At 37.0% G+C, this 18,368-nt stretch overlaps 1 protein-coding gene across 3 annotated transcripts; it reads right to left on the reverse strand.

The window, feature by feature from the left end:
- Window positions 1–561: 561 nt before the first annotated feature.
- On the reverse strand, window positions 562–5,502 carry LOC149225675 (uncharacterized). Of its 3 annotated transcripts, XM_089377259.1 has the most exons (3): window positions 5,340–5,498; window positions 2,486–2,759; window positions 562–1,967 (listed from the first exon to the last, which is right to left on the reverse strand). In XM_089377259.1, exon 3 carries the CDS (start codon window positions 1,952–1,954, stop codon window positions 716–718), a length of 1,239 nt encoding a protein of 412 aa, XP_089233385.1. In that variant the 5' UTR covers window positions 1,955–1,967; window positions 2,486–2,759; window positions 5,340–5,498; the 3' UTR covers window positions 562–715. The 3 variants fall into 3 exon arrangements, with proteins under 3 accessions (XP_089233385.1, XP_089233384.1, XP_089233386.1); XM_089377258.1 differs by having other exon boundaries at window positions 2,486–5,502; XM_089377260.1 differs by lacking the exon at window positions 2,486–2,759 and having other exon boundaries at window positions 5,340–5,491.
- Window positions 5,503–18,368: the final 12,866 nt, after the last annotated feature.

Consider the following 18,368-nt stretch of genomic DNA (forward strand, 5'->3'; position numbering starts at 1 on the left):
ATCACAAACTGATGTCATATTATCAGGTGTTGTTTCAAATCATTTCAAAAGAACCACTTATTACTTGACCAGGCACAAAATGTTGCACATTCAATTCAAAAGATGAGGCTGCCAAGAATCAGACTAGCTGTGTCATCGGATAAAATTCTGGTGAGACAATTATTTACGGAGCAAAAGGCACACTGTCCATAGAGGGAAGCTGGCAAAGCTCAGGGCTTAAAAATAACTATAGGCACTCACTTTCTCACCATGGCTTGGGAGGTCCACACCAGCTGCCAACAGAGCACTAGAGAACCAATGCAGAAGTTAGAACAGATCAGTAATAGTCAAGGTTCAGTTAGCAGCCACAAGAAAGCTATGCATGATGCATGTGAATTGGAGAAGCCTGTAAGTACAGAGCTGCAATTTAACCTCTCTTAATATTTATTAACTGTATAAATTGGCCACCATAAGGCCAAAAGTATCGTACTTTATGCAATACCTAAGGATGTTAAAACTCTACAACAAAAACCAACTGAAGCTCATATACAGGTTTGTTTTGATCATTATAACCATGAAAAATAACCAATTAACATTTTATTGCAAGAATCAGAAATGCAAATACTGAAAATAAATGGATTGTTATGTACAATAGATGAACAAGGCTTCCACCGGCCTGCAGCAGCAACCACATTATATGGCTATTTCAAACAATCTATTAAATCAGAAATAAACCTTATGGCATATCACCATCAGGCCTAGGTCGATTTAATCGCCTTCTCCTCCTCCGTCCAGAGTGACCATTACCAGATACATTATCAGTGTCTTGAGACACCAAAATGTCTTCACCCCACAAATTTGGATGGTTATTATGCATACCAGAAGATCCATGCTGTCTCCTTGAACCCCTCCATCTTGCTGGCAATCCTCTAGCATCTTCAATAGAAGCCATGGGACTGATCATATGAAATAAGAAGAAAGTCGTCCACCATGGTTCTTGTGCACCCAATGCTTCCCTTTCACTGTCCCGATCAAGATGGATATCATCTTCATTATCAATGACATAATCCCCAATAACAACTGCACTTGGCATGGCTGAACGAATGGTACTGAGCACATCCCCATAATCACATTGACGCTCTAATTGCCGCCACGCATGCAGGCGAGAAGGATCAATATCAGTTGGCCTTGTTGTCGGATGCACACTTCTTGCATGTTTTCGAAGTTCTTCATATGTACCAGTAAAAGAGCATGACTCTCTAGAACAGCTCCGCACCTTCAAATTGAGATAATGTCTAGCATCTTCTACAACTTTCCAACCATGCACTGAACCTCGACAAAGAGGGCATTTCAGCGCCACCACACCATTTGCAGTTGCTTCAATTTCATTGCCATGACCTGGTAAACTTTCCTGAATTTCTGTTTCTCCTATTGTTGCATTATCTCTTGATAATCTATCTTGCCTCGTATTAGAATGCAACTCAAACAAGCCATGTGTGACCCTCCTATTTCGTGTTTCTTGGAATCCCCGCGTTTCTTGGAATCCCCTTGAACGTGATCGCCAAGACCTTGTAATTACTGTACTCCTTCTTGGCCCACCCAACCTTGCATCGTCATGGAAGTTCTCTAGTGATCTCAATCCCAACGGTTCAACACTTTGAGTAGCATTGTTCCTGCAGTTTTCTCTTGGTTTTCTGTACTGATCAAGGCAATTTGAATGGCGATAGCTAGTGTCACACATGTATGATCGACAACCTTGGTCATGTGAACTACACATGATGAGGACAGCATTGTGTGGATGTTCCATACAGATGGGGCACCTAGCAGCATCCCACTCTTTCTTCTTAGCTTCCATCTCTCCATCTTCTGAAGTGCTTTCTTCAGGATTTTGGTTTCTTGGACTATCATAGGGATGATGACACTTCCTAGCCTTACGTGGAATGAAGATGTTGCACTGCTCCATATCCTCTGGCATATTTATTTATTAACTGAACAAGTGTAAAAATACAATCAAGCAATTTGATTTGTGGGAAGAGCTGTGAAATATTTTATGAACAACATATTACAACTTTATGAACAACATATCCTTTAGTTGTGAGACTTTATAGTTCCGAGTCTAGAACTAGGAGTCAAATGGTCCTGCAGGAGCTTAATCAAGTTAAATTTATCTTCTTCTTAACTGATATGTACATGTTTGGAAACCTGAACTACTTAATTAGTCCTCAGAACCCTTTAACTACCCTTACCATTCTACACCCTGCCCACTTTTCTTTGAACAGATCTACACAAGAAAATTATGCAGTGGTGTTTTAAAGTCCACTACTTTGTGTGACGCTGATATTCCAAATCAACAGACATTCATATTTCAAAAGCAATAGAGAAAGAATACCATTTTGAAACAACAGCTGGAAAGTCTAGACTTGAAATGACTAAAATTCTATTGCTGCACTAAACCACTAGATTTCCTTAAAAATCAAGACCATTTAACTTTAGGTAGATGGCTTACCAAGAAAAAGGTCACCCAGAATTTATTCTTTAACTTTAAGCCGCTGAAGAAGATTGCAAAATCACTATCCGCTTCTACAGGAAAGTTAGTTGTAGCTTTAACTAAATTTCTTCAGTGACGGGATTTAGAAGCCAGATCCTCAAATAGTTTGCAAGACCTCAGATTCCGCAACAAATGAATTCAAGAATTTAGTTTGGAAATTCCATTCACTGACAAATACAATTCTGAGTCCTACTTACGCTCCATGGTAGATATATTTGAATGTCTTAAAAGCCTGCACTTGAGCCCGTGGAAGGAGTAGAGGCCAAGTACATGTTATCAAGCACACAATGCAACAAAGAAAGATGAGATTGAGAACTACTTCTAAAATTTTAACAGCAAACACAAACATGCAACACTATACTTCAAAATTTCAATGGAGAACAAACAAAACACGAATGATGTGGTAAAAGTGAACATCAAATTTGGAAGTACTCGTCCAGGCAGAAAAAAAAAAATCTAGTAAATGTTCACAGCATAGTGTTGCCAAGGAGCGTTTTCAAACCAAGGCCCTATGGACTGGTTTAAATAGCAAAAAGGAACATGTGACTTATAATGAATGGCAGATGTAACTGGCAGAAATAGGATTTACGACCTCGTGGTATCCAAAATAAGACTACATTATCTTTATACCAGGAAAAAGATGGAACATGATTTTGGTATCTTCTGGCATTATAATCCATGGCAAAAAATTAGCTAACGAGTACTGTTAGACCGTGAAGTTTCCTATAAGCCCAGTAGACATAATTTACAATGACAAGATTTAAAAAGCTGAACAATGTTCTGCAACAACAATCTCTAAAAATCGCTATCAGATTAAATGTGATCGAATGGTTAATCTGCTTTTGTGAAACAAAGGGTTGTTGGGATTTTATGCTTAATTCAATGGTTAGCTGATCCTTGTAAAATCCTAATTTATTCTGAACGCAAACTTTTGTCAGCAATTAGTTTTAAGGGGCAAGATCTTAACAAGAAACCCTGGCAAGTCATCAGAGTCATTCATCTCTTTTTATCAACATTCAAAATTTAGCAGGTGCTCTAGCGAGACATCATAGTAAGTCAGGCATTGTAAGCTTTACAAGAGATTAGTTTGGCTATAGTCTATAACCCTTTGAAATCCTGGCTGATAAGTGTTTAAATTCTAGACAGGAGAGACTTGTTGGGCTTTTACATGAAATCTTAAGGGTATACCCGGCTTATTTACTTGAATGATCAAATGATTGAACAGGGTGGAATGGATCAAACAAAACAAACAAAGAACAAAGTAGAAGAATCAACAACAATCGATCCTTTTGGTCGCAAATTGCAACCCCACAGTAACGATGCTTGACATGAAAACATCATGTAGCTAAATGGTATAATAACCCACTATGCGGGGGCATGTCATGAATTTGATTCCCAGACCGCCCAATTTTCAAAAAAGTATCAGGGTCGGGTGTTGAGGTTGACTGGCAATTACTAAAAGGCTTCAGCCAAACATGTGTCTCGAGGGAGGGGGGATAGCAATCCACACCTTGATACCAGCCCAGTTAAGGAACCCATCATGAAGAGGGCATACAGCACACCCACCGGCCACGTACGGATCTTGAGGGTTTGATTCTTAGCCTGCCCAAATTTCAACTCCTCTCACAATTTGATAAAAAATTAATCTGGTTTCACAGTAAGGAATTCTTGTGGGTGCATAGTTACCAAACAGGATGACAAAGTCGGAAATAGCTAGAATTTGTATTCTTCTGCAGGAAAAGAGCCAGAAATTTTGGAATCGGGGGAGCCCGCGCAAGAGGAAAACCCAATTGGCAGAAATAGCTAGAATTGGTATTTTACACAAGACAAATCAGAAAATCTGGGATTCTCTCCGTTTAAGAAAGGGTATTTCCTCGGTATCCAGTCGACAAAAGAGTGTAAGATAAATCAGCACGGCCCTCGCCACGGCAAAAACCCTGGTATTTCTCTACAAATTCAGACGTTCAAAATAGGGGTCGTTCTTGGGAGTTTTCTTGGTGCCCACTTATCAGGAATACTAAAGTGGATCAATACAGATATCGGAACAGAGAGATCGAAGTAAGCATCTCTGATCAGATTTGAAGAAAAACAAAATAGGGTAACATGGATCATGACATGCCAAATTTCAACTCCTCTCACAATTTGATAAAAAAATTAATCTGGTTTCACAGTAAGGAATTTTTGTGGGTTCATAGTTACCAAACAGGATGACAAAGTCGGAAAAGCTAGAATTTGTATTCTTGTACAGTAAAAGAGCCAGAAATTTTGGAATCAGGGGAGCACGCGCAAGAGAAAAACCCAATTGGCAGAAATAGCTAGAATTGGTATTTTACACAAGACAAATCAGAAAATCTGGGATTCTCTCCGTTTAAGAAAGGGTATTTCCTTGGTATCCAGTCGACGAAAGAGTGTAAGATAAATCAGCAGGGCCCTCGCCACCGCAAACACCCTGGTATTTCTCTACAAATTCAGACCTTCAAAATAGGGGTCGTTCTTGGGAGTTTTCTTGGTGCCCACTTATCAGGAAAGCTAAAGTGGATCAATACAGACATCGGAACAGAGAGATCGAAGTAAGCAAGCATCTCTGATCAGATTTGAAGAAAAACAAAATAGGGTAACATGGATCATGACATGCCAAAACCCAACGATAGTTTTTCTCCAACGAAACTTCGATAAGGTGTGAGAAAACGGATTGAGTTTCAGCCCCGGAACGACCCAACAAACAAACCCCAGAGCGTATAAAGGAGAAACGGAAACCCAATATAAAATTGAAAAAGAGGCTAACAGAGATGAAATGGCATGCAGAAAAGACCAGAAGCTCCTGCAATTAAAGTTGATGTTTGGGTCCAGGAAAGCTCGTATCCTATTGCTAGCTCCTCCTCGTCCTTGAATCCTTTGCTTCTCCTCTTCCTTGACCAAGCTCTTCTTTCTCACCTCCACTCTTCCTTCCCTTTAGATGCATTGTGAAAGGGTATTGCCCGAATGCTCTATTTATCCCTTAGGTGATCAACGAAGGTACCTCTTCCTTGTTTCGCTAAAATTCCTCAACGCTTTTTTTAATAATTATTTTATTTATGAAGGGAGTAATAACCGGAATGGTTAACAGGTAGTTTTCCTTAACCTTTAGAGGTTCCATGAGTGGGATGGTTATATGTTTAATAATTATTTTATTTATGAAGAGAGTAATAACAGGAATGGTTAAGTTAGAAAGGAATGGTTAAGTTAGAACTGCACTGTTTTTTTTTCCGAAAATTATGAAAATTTTGGTAATATTTTGATAAATTTTGATTAGGTTTTTTGTAAATTTAAATTAAAGTTGTTAAATTTCAAAATTTTGGGTATTTATAAATTTTTGATGGTGCTACATCTATTGACATCTTCAAAAACATGATTTGACATCTTCAAAAACATGATTTAAACATTACTTTTACCAAATTTATTAAAAAAAATTACCCTAACCCACCCAGGCAATTCCTCTTGTCCATGGTTAAGAGGTAGTTTTCCTCACTTTTAGATATTCTATTAGTGGAGGCAATTCCTCTTGTCCATGGTTAAGAGGCACTTTTCCTAACTTTTAGGTATTCTATTAGTGGAATGATATTGGAAAGTTTTTATTATTTAGGTAGGTGTGAAGTTACAATTGAGTTCACAGGTTGGGTAGTTGGGTGTATTTTTGGTTTTTCTTTAAAAGTTTTTGTTTTAAAAGATTTTGTTTTATTATAATAAAGTTAGAAAGGTAGATATATTTAAAGTGACATAATTTATTGATATATTCAATTCATGGGTTAAATATATTTTTGAATTAATATATTTTGAATTTTAAAATTAACTGAGATTACACTAATTAGTTATCCATTCTTATAAATTAAAAAAAAGTCTGGCTAAACACTAACTTGAATAATAATTTAAGATTTATGATAATAAAGTTAATTTAGAGATCACTCAAATAATTTTAATTTTAATTAATTTAATATTTTATAATAATAAAGTTAATTTAGACATCATTCAAATAATCTTAATTTTAACTAATTATTAGCATAGGTTTATTTTAATTCTAGATCTATCTACCAAGTTATGAGAGGGATCAAATCTTTCAAAATGCAATTTTTTTTAGTGAAAATCTCTTTTTGAGATTTAATTCTTCTTCAACCTTATTAGATCTATAATTAACATGTATTTGTGATGGTTTTTAATATTATTATTTATATTTACATAAATTTTACATCTCTATATCTCGAAGGTATGGAAGCATGTCATTTCTGATGAAGTTAATATCTACCCTTGTGCTAGGGGTTTCTTTATAGTAGATTTTGAAAATCCTGAAAGCAGACAATGTATTTTAGATTTCGGTCCTTGGTTTTGGGAAAACTCGGGCCTATTCATGAAGCCATGGAACCCACTATTCAATCCCTCAACAGCAGTCATAACCTCAGCACCAGTTTGGGTGAGATTGCCAAGCCTACCCTTGCGTCTCTGGAATCTCTCCTCGCTAAAAGCCATTGGAAATGCAATTGGGAAATTTTACTACAGGTGCCCAGAAACAGAGGAATATGCCAGAACCACCTATGCACGCATTTGTGTGGAAATGGACTTCAGCGCCATATTCCCAGCGAAAATAAATCTAACAAGTAAAGATTATGTGTGGAGCCAGAAACTCAGTTATGAAAGTGTCCTCTTCCGATGTTGATCCTGCTTTAAGACAGGCCATCTAGCCAAAAATTGCCCAAAAGCCTCCCAAAAAAATTCTGCTAGAAAAAACCACCACAGATCTACATGTTGGGAAGGAGCACAAAAAAAACACTACATTGTCATCAAAGAAGAATACTCTAGAGAAAACTCTTAATCACAAGAAATCGGATAAGAAAGAAACAACTCTCAAGACAAGCAGGGAGAAAGCCCCGCCCAACAACAAAAAAGTGAACTCGACAGCCCCTCAAGCATCAACCGTCATGAGGATTCGAATACCGCACAAAATAAATCTTCATTTAACAGCAAAACAGATCTCCTAGACCAAACTTCTTCTCCGACTATCTTCAAAAGGACGAACACAATAGATCGCGAAGCTAAGACACCAATGTCCCAAGAACCAGAAGAGATGAAGGAGACGCAAGATAAAGGAAATTGGAAGACCGTAGAGAAAAAAAAGAAAGTTATAGCACCAATCTCGCCAAGAAAGACAAGGACCCAAACAATTAAAAACTAGGAAAATTATAGGTCTGATAGACCAATTTGGTCTCAGTGGACAGTAACCACTATCATCATCATCATAGTAACATATATGTGAATATAATTTTATTTTTATAATTTAATATTTAACAAATATGCATAGCATTAATGATATATAAATAGAATCATAGAAGAATAAATAGATATCTTATCTTGTTTTAATTTTTATTTAATTTTTGTTTTTATTTTATTTTATTTTTATTAATTTATTTATATTACTATTTTAAAAAACTCAATATTTATTTATTATTTTTATATTTTTGGTTAATTTTTTTATTGATTTTTAATTTTAATTTTTGTTTTTATTTCTTTTATTTTAATTCTTTAATATTATTTCTTATTATTTTTATAATTTTTTTTTTATTTTTTATTGATTTTTTGATATTATTTTCTATTTTTAGATTTTTTTTATTTTTATTTTTTGATTTTTACGTTATTATTTCGATCTAAGGTTTTTAATTAAAAAATAGATAAATACATTATTTTGATTGTGTCTTGAAGATGAACCATACTTGTTGGTTCTAAACGCGTTGACCAAAATTTTCAATGTGATTTCTTCCCGAAAAAATATCAACCCCACCCTAGAAGATCAAAAGTATCTCTCTATTTTAACTAGCTCAAAGAAGAAAATTAATATAGCATAGATTATAACGAATTCTCATGAGCTCCATAGTGAAATAGGTCGTTGGGCAGTTCCTAAAACACCATGGATGAAAAGGATATGCCATATATGTGAGAATAGGAACATCGATGATGAAAACCACTTCCTCTTAGAGTGCCCCGCATACAACCACATTAGATCTCAGTTTCACAATCTTTGTTACAATACTAACCTTCCTAGCCTTTTACAATGTCAAAATTATAGTGAGCTCGGGAGGCTTCTCTCCAAGCTTTTTGAGCATAGGGATAAAATCTTAAATCAAAATAAATAATTTGTTTCTTTAGGTCCAATAGACCAATGTTTGGTCTCAATGGACGTTAACCATCATCATCATCATCATTTTATACATTATGATATGGATCTTAGAAGCTTGAATTCGAATAACATAAATAAAAACTTTGACAAGTCGTTGCATATCTATTATTTATTAGTTTAAGTGATCCATCTATGTCATGATGATGAACCATAGTAAGTAGTTCCAAAAACTACGATATTAAAATCTATATGAAAAATATTTGGTATCGAAAAAATTATTATAAATATTGAATTTTATATACTTATTAATTAAATTTAAATACAAAGTTATATTATAAAGATGAATCATTATTTTAATTATATGCTCAAATGGCTCTTAATGTATAGTTATTATTTATATTATATATATTTCACATTTATATATTTAGAAATATTTTTAATTTTAATTATGTGTTTGTTAATTAAATTTATTAAGTTTGTATATGTTTATTAATTATGTGTTCTAAAATACCCACATGGCGTAAAGTAGACAAAGACATGGTGTTATGTTAAGGCACTATGTGGTGTAAAGGTCATCGGTTTGAAACTCCGTGGAAAAAAATTCAGTCATGTTAAGGGCTAGTGTGGCCGGGGACAGGTGTAATCCCCATGTGATTTTGATGGCTTAGACACCCTTGGGTCATAGCGATTCGAGCCACAAGTTAGGCATGTCTGTCATCTCAGGAATCACATTACCTAGCAAACAAAAACAAAAAAATTATATGTCCTAAAATATTGTCAAAAGATCTTGGCTTAAGTAGCTTGGTGAACAATTTGTTTCTCCAAGTACATGGGTTCCAGTCTTTGGTGACATGTTGTAACTTGCCCATTATTAACATTTATAAATAGTTCTATCTACTGTAATTATAAGGGAGATGTTGTCTAGTAATGTTACATTTAAGTAATTGATAATATATAGAAATGTTGTATGGTAATGTTACATTATTTTTTTTCAACAGGAACGGTTAGACTGATATATTACTTCTTGGCTGAAATGCCTCAATTCAGGTTACAAAAAGGGAGGAAGGGCTCAGATTTCGCGTCATCCAGGAACCGTATAACTATCCTCCTCATGATCCTGCAAATTTTGCATTCTATATTTCTTGTTGATTTCTCTATCTTTCCTAATTTATAGATGCAAACAAACTGCTTTAATAGAAGACAGTAAAACATTTTTATCGGACAGCTAAGGGATGGGATCCCAACCTTCTTCTCTGTCTCTTATATAATTTCCGAGAGGAAGAAGAACCGCTTTATTGGCTTCGGCATCTGCTTCTTTGTTGTTATCCCTCTTTATGTGAAGAAATTCCAAATTCTGGAAGGAATATGTCAGAGAGTTAATTCTACTCAGCAATCTAGATAGTCTTAAATCTGAGGGATAAGAGTTGTCCACAATGGCCTTTATAATAGTCTGAGAGTCCCCAAAAACAACTGCATCTTTGATCCCCAAGGTCTTGAGCACCTTGAGTCCCTGGAGGAGAGCTAATGCTTCAGCTTGAATACTGGTATTAATGCCCACTCCCCAAGCGTATCTAACTTCCGTTCTGCCCTCTGCACTTTTGATAACACCACCAGCTCCAGATTTGCTTGGATTGCCTTTAGCTGCACCGTCAAAAAAGAGAGCTTTCCTCGCCTTTTTGATGCAAAATTCAGCAAATTCTGTGTCTTTAAGGCAGATTTGCCAAGGTTTTAGGGGGGGAGCGGGGGCCTTTACTTTATCTGAAAATTGGAGATCCAGGGAGGCTCCCCAAACTATTTCTTGTTCAGTGAGATCCGTCATGTCAATCTGGTCTCCCATGCAATCTTTGAGGTGGCTTTTAATTTTTACCTAGGTTATCTTAGAAGCGCTCTTCTTATCCTTAAAAATCCTTTGGTTTCTTTCCAGCCAGATATGCCAGCAGATTAATTTGGGCAGGGCAAGCCATGCATCTTTGATTTGGGGGTTCTGAGCAGTGCCACCAGGGTACATTCGCTTCCAATTAGAGAACAGTTCTGAGCAGTGATTGAGAGGGGCGAAATTCATGCTCCATGGGCCTAAAGCCTCCTTCCACAGATCTGCAGCAAATTTACAGGACAGCATCATGTGGGAGGCATTTTCCTCTTGTTCCTCACACAGCGAGCAGCGAGATGGCCCTAAATATCCTCTTTTCCTGAGCCTATCTTCTGTCAAAATTCTGTGATGACATAATAGCCAACAGAAGGAGTCAATTTTGGGCAGCGTTGTTGTTGACCAGATCCCCTACCAGGGCCTCGGATCGATCGAAACATTGGGATAGCGGGAGAGTTGGATATATCCCTGCGAGATAGTGTATTTACCAGGGATCGGGCCCCAACCTCGGCTGTCTGCTTTCCTTCTGTTCATTGGGGCTTTGCCTTTCAGATGGGAGAGAAAAACAGCATAGTCATTGACAAGGTTCGGTGGCACCTCTAAGTGTTTCCATCGCTGCCATTCATCGTTTTCCCAGTGGGATAAATCCCACAACGTTTTGATACCTACACTGTCCATCCAATCTTTCAGAGAGGCTAAAGATCAGTCTTCAGCAAGCGGCTCACTGCCCATGATACTGTCATCCCAAATTTGAATGCGCTGACCATTACCTGGAATCCAGTGCGCATATTGCTTGATCATGGTTGAGGTTTTTTCACACAGTTTATGTATCATCGAACCTGCAATTATCTTTGGATTGTTCAAGCAGCGTGTTCTCTGCCCACCATAATATTTTTTCCACAGTGCAAGTTGTGCCCAACCCAGTTTTGGAGCGATGATCCTCCATACCAATTTTGCACCCATGGCTATATTTTGATTGCTGAGATTTTTAAAATTTAAACCGCCTTCCATTCTGGGTAGAGAAATCGTGTTCCAGCTTATTAAGGGGATTCTCTTCTCGTTAGCTTTGCCACCTTTCTAGAAAAAGTTTTTTATGTAAGCCTCCATCTTCCTCATTATGCCAATGGGAGCCATCATCACTGTTGCCTGAAAAATGGGTAGACTGTTCAAAACTGCTTTTATTAGCACTGTCTTACCTGCTAGATTGAGCCAATTATATCCCCAGGATTGTATTTTAGTTTTGAATTTTTCCAATAAAGGCAGCCATTCTCTGTTGAGAGCCCTTTTTTGAAAGACAGGGAGCCCCAGGTACTTGAATGATGTCCAAGAAGAGGTGGTTGCGAAGCCAAAACAATTAGAAATGGCTTGGGGCGTTATGACAAAGGTATTCCAACAGAAGACATGGCATTTGCCTTTTTTGAGCTTGCTTCCTGAGTCTGCACAATAGGCGTCCACTACTTCTTTAAATCTTTTAGCCAAGACCAAAGAGGCAGCACCCAGCAACAGAGAGTCATCTGCGAACAGCGCATGATTTATGCTTTTAACTCCTCTTGCGATGTTTATTCCCATTATTTCTTGCTCTGACTGTTTTCTATTCAAGAGGAAGCTTAGAGCTGAGGCTTGGAGGACAAAGAGCAAAGGGGAGAGAGGACACCCTTGCCTCAGCCCTCTTGAGGCTTTGAAAAAGTCTGTGGCTCTCCCGTTCACCAGAGGGGCAATCCATGGCTCACTGATGCAAGCCTTGATCCATTTGATAAAGTTATGCCCAAACCCGAATTTGTGTAGGACATCCAGCAAGAATCTATGCCTCACCCTGTCAAACGCACTTTCAAGATCGAGTTTGACGACCATTCCTTTCTCTTTCCAGGCCAAGCTTGAATGAATCGCCTCTTGAGCCAGGATGTAGTTGTCCACAATCTGTCGTCCCTGAATGAAGCCTCCCTGATTCTCTGGAATAATGTCAGGGAGAATTGTTTTCAATCTATTCGCAATCACTTTTGTTATCAGTTTATAGCCTATATTGCAAAGGGATATAGGACGAAATCTGGAGAAGGAGTTGGCGCCTCTTTCCTTGTGGATAAGGGCCAGGAAAGCCGAGTTAGTGCTTCCCCCTACTTTCTGACAGGTTTGAGATTTCCGAACCATTCTGCATAAATCTTTTTCGAGTATCTGCCAACAGTTCTACAAGAATCTGGCAGTAAAGCCATCTGGGCCCGGGGCCTTGTTCGGCTCCATAGAGAAGAGGGCGGATTTGATTTCATTATTTGTGACTTCTACTTCCAAGAACTGATTCTTTCTGATAGATATCAGCGTGGGAACCTCATTTACAATCGATGGAATTTGACCCTGACCCTCTATTTCACTATATATATTTTTGAAATGGAGGAAGGCCGCATTTTTTATGCTTTGAATGTCTCTGTGGATGATGTTCTCTTCCTTGATTTCGGTGATGGAATTGAAATTTTTTCGTGCTTGGGCTTGCTTATGAAAGAAGGATGAATTCCTGTCGCCTGCCTTAAGCCAAAGCGTGTGAGATTTAGTCCTCCAGTACTCTTCCTCAGCCAGGCTTGCTTTAAGTAGCTTTTGCTGGAGGTCCGCCTCTTTTCCGAGAATTTCTTTTGTGATCTCTTCGTTTTCTGAAATAAGATGATGGATTTCTTGCTTTTCTTGTAACTTCTTCCTTTCCACTGCAGGATTTGGGAGAGATTTTACCCAAATTTTTAATGTAGCCTTCATTCTCCTGAGCTTTTCCTCCCATACAAAGAACATGGAGCCATTGACTGGTTGCTTCCAAGTATCTTTTACTAAATGCATAAAGGATTGTTCCCTTATCCATAGGGGATTGAATTTAAAAGGAATGGGGCCTTGATCCCAATGAGCCAAAAGATCGAGCTTGATGGGCCTGTGATCAGAGACACTACAGGGGAGAATATGCATTCTAGAATCTAGACCAAGAAGAAGAAAAGAACTTTGAACAAGAAATCTGTCTAACCTTGCAGCGATATGACCCGGACCAAGTCTTTTGTTGGACCAGGTGTATTTGCCCGACGAAGGTTTGATGTCGATCATGTCCCAGTCCTGGAGCAGATCCTCAACCCATTCTCGCACTGGATCCCTTACAATGCTCCCTCCACGTTTTTCAGCCATAGTTAAAGTGAGATTTAGATCCCCAGCGATGATGATATTTGCTAAATCTTCAGAGTCTGCCAGTTCTCTAATAGAATCCCAGCAATTCTTTTTTTCTCCTGCGCTGACTGGGACATACACATTGAAGAGACAAAGGGTCTCATTTGAGTCAATGTGCTTCAGTTTTGAGAACAACCAATGAGTGTTGGCGATCTCTTTCACCCTTGTGAACTTGTTTGCATTCCAGAGGGTGCCCAGGCCTTCTGAGGCACCCCTAGCTGAGACAGCTTGCCCTTCACTTCTTTTCCATAGATTTTTGCCAATATGGAGGAAGGCCTTGTCCTCCATTTTAGTCTCCTGGAAGAGGAGTATGTCAGGATATTAAGATCTTATCAAACTTTTGACAACTTCTTCTTTAATTTTGCTCCCCATATCCCTACAGTTCCAGGAGACGATCCTCATCACTTGTTTTTGGAATGGAGAGCTCCTTTAGAGCTCTGGGGCGAGTTTCTATTCATCATCGGAGTTTTAGCCAGGAGTTTCTCGAGGGTGGGTTGGCTTCCTTGCAGTTTGTCTTTGTAGGTCTCCTGCTCTCTTTTCTCACGGGCGGATTTTCGGCCCCTCAAAGATCTTTTGGTCAAGGTTTGCGATTCACCTATTTCACCTTCTTCTTCTTAGTCCTCTGAGCCTTGTACTTCCTCAGCCTCTTCTGAGGGTGTATCTTCCATTCTGTCTACTTTACTATCTGTTTGCTTTGGTCCCTGGGAGGGCTCTTTTTGGGGGCTATCCTTCCTTTTGTGTCTCCAGATCTTGGATTTCCTCTGTTGTTGAACTTAGCTGTATAAATTTATTTCCTTACTCTTCCATGTGCGGGTTTTGAAACCCTGATCCTGTTTGGAGAGCTTTCCCATTAGTATTTCTTGTTCTAGGGGCTTTGCTTTTGGACCTTTTAACCTGCATCCATCTGTCCTCTTTGCCTTTCTCCGCTTCAGTATATTTTGGGCATCCTCTAGCGAAGTGACCATAGACCTGGCACTTCCTGCACTTGAACGGAAGTTGTTCATAATCCAGCTTTTGAACATGCATCCAGCTTCCAACTCTGATCTTTATTGCCTCAGGTAGGCCAACCTCAAGGTCAACTTCAACACAAATTCTAGCACAGTCATATTGATCTTTGTTGTTTGCACGATCAATGAATTTACCCAGGGTATTTCCGATATGCTTAAGGGATTCCTAGTTCCAACAGTGCATTGGCAGGTTGGGTAATCTAACCCACACAGGGACAGCAGTGGGCACATCAACTGCTGGATCGAAGTCGGGCGTCCACTTGTTGAGGTACAGACCCTGGGGGCCCATGAAATAGGGTCCATTGCGGAAGATCATATCCTTATCTTCCTTTTCAGAAAATTCGAACAGGAAGAAACCCTTCCCCAGGAAGTATGAAGTGACCTTGCCCGATATCGGCGGCACCCAGTTCCTCGCGACCCAGCTTTCTGTGGATTTGGGGGAGGGCCAGAGTCCTGTGAACTGTCCCACCAAGGCACGCTCAGACAGAGAAAGGGCAACCTAGATCGGTTTCTCAGGAGGGAGCGAGATCTTTGGGATATCATCCAGGCGTTTCACAAATTTCGAAACCTCTGTTGCTTTCTTTTTTGGCAGAGAATTCAGAAGCTTAGCAAAGGCCTCAGCTTCGGCAGGGGAGGGCGATGAAGACTCCATGGGAGAAGCCTTAGCTCGACCGGATCGAGCTCACCCAAACCACGACGGGCATAGTCGATCTAGCCTGCTCGGTGATGCGATCTGTCTGCTTGCAGGGGGTGCGTATTCCTTGCTGGATGATGCACCACTCGGGAGAGCCTTCGGGTGGCCACAGGGCCGAGAAACCTCAGGCGCAGATGCAGAGCGGCGTTCGGCTCAACGTAGCGATAGTTTGTATGGTAATGTTACATTTAAGTAATCGATAATATATAGATAGAATCATAGAAAGATAAATAGATATCTTATCTATTTTTATTTTTTATTTTATTTTTATATTTTTATTTTTTGTTTTTATTTTTATTTTTATTTTTAATTTTTATTTATATTATTATTTTAAAATAAATCTCCCTATTTATTTATTATTTTTTTGCTTTTGGTTAATTTATTTTATTGATTTTAATTATAATTATTATTATTATTCTTTAATATTATTCCCTATTTTTAGAGTGTTTTCTTTTACTTTTATTTTTATTTTCTAATTTTGACTTTATTATTTCGATGTAATGTTCTTTTTGATTAAAAAATAGATAAATAAATAAATAAATAATTTCGTTGTTGGGATTGATTCCGTCTAGAAAACATTTGGTATATATATATATATATATATATATATATATATATATATATATATATATATATATATATATATATATTTATATTTATATTTATATTTATTGAATTTTTATATACTTATAATTAAATTTAAATACAAAGTTATGAAATATTATAAATATGAATCATTATTTTAATTTATATGGCGAAATGGATCTTAATTTATAGTTATTATTGGTATTATATATATTTCACATTTCTATATTTAGAAATATTTTTATATTCGATTATATGTTTGTTAATTAAATTTATTAAGTTTGTATATGTTTATTAATTATGTGTTCTAAAATGTCCAAGGGTGTTACGTTAAGGCACTCTGTGGTGTAAAGGTCATTGGTTTGAAACTCTGTGAGCAAAAATCAAGTCATGTTAAGGGCTAGTGTTTCCTAGGATGAGTGTAATCCCCATGTGATTTCAATGGCTTGACGCCTTGGGTCACAGCTATTCGAGCCACAAGTTAGGCGTGTCGGTCATCTCAATAATCACATTACCCAACAAACAAAAAAAGAAATTATATGTTCTAAAATATTGTCAAAGGATCTTGGCTTGAGTGGCTTGGTGAACAATTGTTTCTCCAAGTGCATGGGTTCAAGTCTCTGGTGACATGTTGTAACTTGCCCATTATTAGCATTTATAAATAGTTCTATCCGGTGTAATTATAAAGGAGATGTCGTATGTTAATGTTACATTTAAGTAATTGATATGAAGGAGATGTGTAATTCATTTTATGCTAGACATAGAGTTGACATGTGGTATTCTAAAAAACTATTAAGGACAAAATAATATTAACCATAAATAAAATCAATGTTCATATTAAATAATAAGATGTTCGCTGTTAATGTTACATTTAAGTAATTGATATGAAGGAGATGTGTAATTCATTTTATGCTAGACATAGAGTTGACATGTGGTATTCTAAAAAACTATTAAGGACAAAATAATATTAACCATAAATAAAATCAATGTTCATATTAAATAATAAGATGTTCGCTGTTAATGTTACATTTAAGTAATTGATATGAAGGAGATGTGTAATTCATTTTATGCTAGACATAGAGTTGACATGTCGTATTTTAAAAAAATATTAAGGACAAAATAATATCAACCATAAATAAAATCAATGTTTATATTAAATAATATAATTTTCTATCAGCTCATTGGGGCATAGAATAAAAAGTGATAAGGTCCTCTATTAAGACATTGGGGTCCTATAATAATATGATTCATAATTTTGAATTGGCTATGATTAGTCTTGTAATATTGTACATAATTTTGCTTTCTGCAAAATGTTTTCCCATATTAAAAATAAAAAATGTAAAGAGGGTAAGTCCTAAAAGAAAAATCAAAGGACTAAAAGAAAAGGATCAAAAAAGAAAATAAAATATGAACCCCACAAAAAAGAGATAAAAAATAGATTTTGAAAGTGATGCAAATTCAAATGCCACTACTTTTTACTTTGCCTTGCAAAATAAGATTGTGTGCAGCTTGTCAAAAATGCCACAATCCATGATGGTCAAATAGTTTAATCTTGATTCATTCATGCTTTAAATTTCATGTTGATAGATAGAGAATAAAGATCTAGCCAAATTGTTTAATCTTGGCAGATCAGTAGTTAGGTAGAAAATAATAATGAACTCATCAATTTAATCTGAGCCATTGGAAGTTATAAGATTCGAATAAGATAGTTTGTTTATCAAAGAAAAAGAAATAAAGGGTCAGCAAGCTCAAATGCACCCAATAAATGAAGAAAAAATGCTAGGGTAAATAAAGGGTAGGTAAAAGAGGTTTTGGAATGCATAAGGTTGCTAGCTCAAATGCACCTTCATCATGCTTAATCATATGTTTCATGTGCAGGAGGAATTATCAAAGAAAGAGGACATTCACAAAAGTTGTATATTACTTTAGGTATTTACCCTAAAAGTTCTATATAATTTTAGGCATGAATACTAAAGCTCATTCACTAAACCCCTTACATATCTAATTTATTAATTTTCCTTCATTACCCCTTCATTACTTTTCATTCCCTAATATTTTTCCCCTTCTTAATTCCAAAGGACCCTTCCCTCTTCTTCTCCCCTTGTAAAAATATCCCTTCCCCTTCATTTTAACCCTTTTTCCCTTTATTTCACTCCTCTCCTTAGACATTTCCCTTAAAAATCATTCTCCCCTTATAAATTTCCCTTTTCCATTTAAACCCAATCATGCTTAAATAACTAGCCTAAAATCAATTAACTCAACAAAGTTAAATCATAAAGAGAGTGCCCTCTCTGAGCATTAGGAAGGCTAAATCCTGATCTCAAAAGTAGGTTTGTGATTACCTCTATTATTTCTTTAAA

Source organism: Pinus tabuliformis, chromosome J (assembly GCF_031772625.1).
Source record: "Pinus tabuliformis cultivar Carrire ecotype Pingquan chromosome J, CPIR1, whole genome shotgun sequence".
In the NCBI taxonomy this organism is placed as follows: Eukaryota; Viridiplantae; Streptophyta; class Pinopsida; order Pinales; family Pinaceae; genus Pinus; species Pinus tabuliformis.

Excerpts from the sequence above, each read along its gene's own strand:
- LOC149225675 (XM_089377258.1), bottom strand. The coding sequence starts at position 1,954 with ATGCCAGAGGATATGGAGCAGTGCAACATCTTCATTCCACGTAAGGCT.